Here is a 4,080-nt window from a genome sequence, read left to right as displayed (position 1 = left end):
GATGAAGCGGACCGCCCCGAAACGAGGTGGTCACAAGACACCTTTTTGCGTGAGTGCGCCTACATGGCGGAAAAGCTGCTCAAGGAAAAGGTGTCAAACATGGAGCAGTTTGAGCGCGCGCTCAAGCGGGCGCAGCCGGTGGCCTACCTCGCGTTCTACGACGCATTCCAGCAGCAGACCCAGGTGCACATCCCACTCCCTTCCCCGAGCGTGTGGCACTACGAGGGCGAGCGGCGCAAGCAGTGGGCGGAGCGCTTCATTCCCATCTCGCATGAGGCGCAGCAGTTCTTTGAGAATGTGCTCGCGGCTGACGTGAAGAAGTCACCAGATGGGGCGGAGAAGGTCCTGCAGAAGGTGGCGGCGGTGCTCGAAGAGGTCGGAAAGGTTCTGGTACGGCGGCACCAGCGTCGCCTCGGTGGGCGTGCATGGTCAGCACTCTCAGACGCAGAGAAGGACGTCTTCTGCGCAGGTGACGCCCGGCGCGTGCAGCTGCAGGTGGAGACCGGCGACTTCGACCCGCCAGAGGACGAGCGCGATGTCGGAGAAGCAGCAGCGGAGTGGAAGAGCGAGCACGACGCCATCATGGAGCTAATCACGGCACCCATTGACGGCCTCGGCTTCACCGCGCAGGACTTCTGGAGGTGCGCCGTCCGCTGCGAGGAGATGGAGACAGAGCACATCCACGCGGAGGAGCGTGCGCGTGCCATCAGCGCGGCCGCACGAAAGGCGCTCTACAACACGACCTCGTTTGACGCTGTTGTGCAGGGCGCCGTCGACGCCGTGGCACGCGGTAAGTTGGACATGAGCGCGGGTGTATTGGTGCCGCACTTCAACGATGTGTGGTGCCAGCTCAACTACGCCAAGTTTGGCGCGGCGACTGTCACGCAACACACGACGACGGCGCGGCGGCAGCTGTTCTTCCACCACTCCGGCTCCCTGAAGGAGGTCGCCGCGACAGCGACTCTGTACTATGCGACAAAGCCGCTGAGCAGCTCCCTCGACTACGCGTCACCGTACAAGTTCCGCCGTTCACTCCTCGCGCTTTGCTCCACGTACGGGGTGGAGATGGCGCACGCGACGCAGCGGCCGCTGTTGCTCTCTGCTGCACATCTTGCACGGGCGGAGGATTTGATGCGGACCATCGTAACCCACGCTGCACGCCCTTTTGGCGAGCGTCGACGCGCCGCTCTCGAGCGACTGCGCGTGAACCACGAGCGCCTCGCTGTTCCTGTGCGGAAGGTGTTGGTGACGGCACCAAATTCGGATCTCCTTGCGAGTGGCAAGGAGCTCTCGGAGTCGGCAGCAAACACAACAAAGAAGGGGTCGGTGACGATGTGGCCACTCGGTGCCCGGCGTGCCTTGTCGTATGACTGGCAGACCCCACACCTCCAAAAGCTCAAGGCGGTCACCGCTGCTGCAGGCGCCACAATGACCGCGCAACATGTCAAGGAAATACATGCGGCTAAGCAACGCGCATTCGTTGAGGTCTCGTTGTGGAGGCGGGTAACCCCAGAGGAAGTGAAGCAGCGACGGGAGACTGCAGAAGCAGAGTCCAAATGGGTTGCAGACACACTGCGGTCGGTGCCACAACTCAGGCAGGTGCAGCAGTATGCTACTTCTCTCTATCAACGTGTAGGGGAAACTCTACCGGAGCTTCCTAATGCTGCTGCTGCTTCTGCTCCTGGTGGTGGTGGTGGTGGTGAGGAGTCTGCTTCGGGAAAAGATGATGATACTTCGACGTGGGAGTTTGCCGTCATGCTCGACGATCGTGCCACCCTCAACATGGAGCAGGTGGCCGATCTTTATCTTCCCTACGCGGATGCCAATGGGGTGCCGCTTCCCCAGGGTGAGTACCGTGTGCGTGTGCGTTGCTTTGATCTGGACATGAACCCCAACCACAATCCGGCACTCTGCAGTGAGGCCTTCTCCGCATCGCTGCAGGTCTTCGACGCCATGCCGCAGCTCATCAAGCAGTTCTTTACGGTTTCAAAGAAGGGCGAATCTGAAGTGCCACACATCCCGGCATCAGATTTTATTCCCTTCTGCGAGTTTCTGCGTGAGGCTGGTTTAGATGTCCCCCTTCGGTGTGAATTTGAGGCTGGCCAGGCCCTTACAGCGGAAGGCGATGTCTTTATGGATTATTTCCAGAAGTTGTTGCGCAGCGATGAGTTCCATCGGAGCTGTGCGCAGGCTGGTGTGACGGATGCGCAGCGGGAGATTGAGCCATCATGCCGCGCTCACTGGGAGGTGCACCACCCTGGTGCAAACGAGGCGGAATGGGCTGAGGCCCGCCGCCATGTGCTTGACCGGGCAATGCAGCAGGAAAGGGAGTGGTGGTTTCCAAATGACATGTTAGACGTGCAGGACATCGCGACAGGTAGCAGCAGTGGCCACATGGCGTCAATGTACCCAGCAACAATGCGGTACGGAACCGAATTGTGTACTGTACTTACAGCCGAAGGCAGATGCGACAGTGGTAGTGGTTTGTCTGCAAAATGCGAAGTAAATGGCACAGGTGGTGTGGAGTCGCTCACAATTAGCTCAGCGAACTGCAGCTCTTCTATGATCTCTATAGATGAGGCGTTGTCGGTTGCACAGCGTGCACTACGCGGTGCTCATGACCGCCACAACACACTTAGCGCTTTCCGTCTTGGTCCACTGGTGAAGCAGGCGCAGGTAATGGTGTTCTGTGGCATTAACGCCTTTGAGTTTGGTGGCAAGTACGCTAGGTCCTATGTGTACGCCTTTGGGAAGGCCAAGAAGGAGCTTGCAAACACCGCCGTCTCGGGCCGTGTGGTGTTGGGCGTCGGTGATGAGGATGTGGAGCGCGTGTCAGACAAGGAGGGTGCCGACCGCTTTGCATCGACCACGCATCCTGAGCAGCGCAAAAAACTCTTCGTGGCGCGCGTGGGGCCCGGCGCGGTGCCCATCGACGACCCCACGCCCGAGCAGAAGTCAGAATGGGGGCGATAAAATAGCGACTGTTATTTGTTTTGTTTTTTTGTTGTTGTTGTTGGTGTTTCCGGGTTTCTGGAACTTGGCGGAGGCCGCCGTCTTTACGTGTCTGCATGCGTGAGGGAGGCGGTGGCGAAATGAGCAGAAGGTCTGCTGCTTGAATTAAAGAAAGGGGAATCGTAAGCAGCGACATCATTCATCAAGTCGGCTTTTCTGCTTCGGTGGTGACCAATTTCGGCAGTCATCTCTCTTGCCGTGCTGTCTCATGTTTCTCTATGTGCCTTCGGTTTCTTTTTTATTTTTTATTTTTTCTTTCATTCACTCGGCGGGGAGCGCGGCTTGCGAGGGCGTGCGCGGAGGCAAAAAAGGGGGACAACAAGGCGGAAGCAGGCATCTGCAATAACACAAATAGCACGCATCCCGTCGTAGCGTACAATCCTACCACACATACGCAGACATATATATATATATATATATATATATACGCGGTGTGTCTTGCACGATTGTGGGTGTCGCGCTTTTAACCAAAAAAAAAAGAAAAAAAAAAGAGCCGTAACCATTACATATAGAGAGGGTATCAATACTGTAAGTTCTTCCAGTGTCTACTCATCATCATGTTTTCGTTTCTGCAGCGCAGTTGGGAATCTGGAGAGGAGGGACAGCTTATCGAAGAGATGATTGCTGGAGCGTTCAGTGACTTTGCCCCGTACGCGGGCGCTGAGCAGCAGCAGGTGCGTTTTGTCCGTCAGCATACCGATGGCACCACGGCAACGCTTCTCTATGATGAGGACGGCGAGTGGGCGGTGAATTTAGGGAACCCGCACGCTGGAACTGCGGCGTTTACGACTAGAAGAGACGTTTTGTTTGACCTACGTGCGCGCCTCCCTCTGCATTGGGGCAAAGCGAACAGCAATAGCAACAGCAGCAGCAGCGGCGGCACCGTAGCAGAGCCTGCCGCCTCCTCCACTCTCTCCGATACGCGCCGTGACGGCCTGCGCTTCACGTCCTCCGCAGTTCTGCCGCCCCGCGGCCGACCCGGCAGTGTCGGCGTGCTTGAGCTTCTTTTCGCGCCGGGGTCACAGCGGCGTGGTGCGGGGCTTCGCGTCGGACCCTTCTCGCTGCGCG

General features: G+C 58.0%; 2 protein-coding genes across 2 annotated transcripts; both read left to right on the top strand.

Moving 5' to 3' along the window:
• Positions 1-63: 63 nt before the first annotated feature.
• DQ04_12731010 (hypothetical protein) lies at positions 64-2,973 on the top strand (the record flags this gene model as incomplete). The annotated part of the gene is made up of 1 exon (XM_009316803.1): positions 64-2,973. The coding sequence occupies one exon, from the start codon at positions 64-66 to the stop codon at positions 2,971-2,973; it is 2,910 nt and encodes a 969-aa protein (XP_009315078.1).
• A 596-nt stretch (positions 2,974-3,569) lies between these two features.
• DQ04_12731000 (hypothetical protein) lies at positions 3,570-4,080 on the top strand (the record flags this gene model as incomplete). Its single annotated transcript, XM_009316802.1, has 1 exon — positions 3,570-4,080. A coding segment is annotated over one exon (511 nt), but the record flags the coding sequence as incomplete, so codon positions are not given.

The sequence above is a fragment of the Trypanosoma grayi genome, assembly GCF_000691245.1.
Source record: "Trypanosoma grayi strain ANR4 Tgr_1273_V1, whole genome shotgun sequence".
In the NCBI taxonomy this organism is placed as follows: domain Eukaryota; phylum Euglenozoa; class Kinetoplastea; order Trypanosomatida; family Trypanosomatidae; genus Trypanosoma; species Trypanosoma grayi.
The sequence above is the reverse complement of the archived record's forward strand: the minus strand, read 5'-3'. Positions and strand labels throughout refer to the sequence as shown.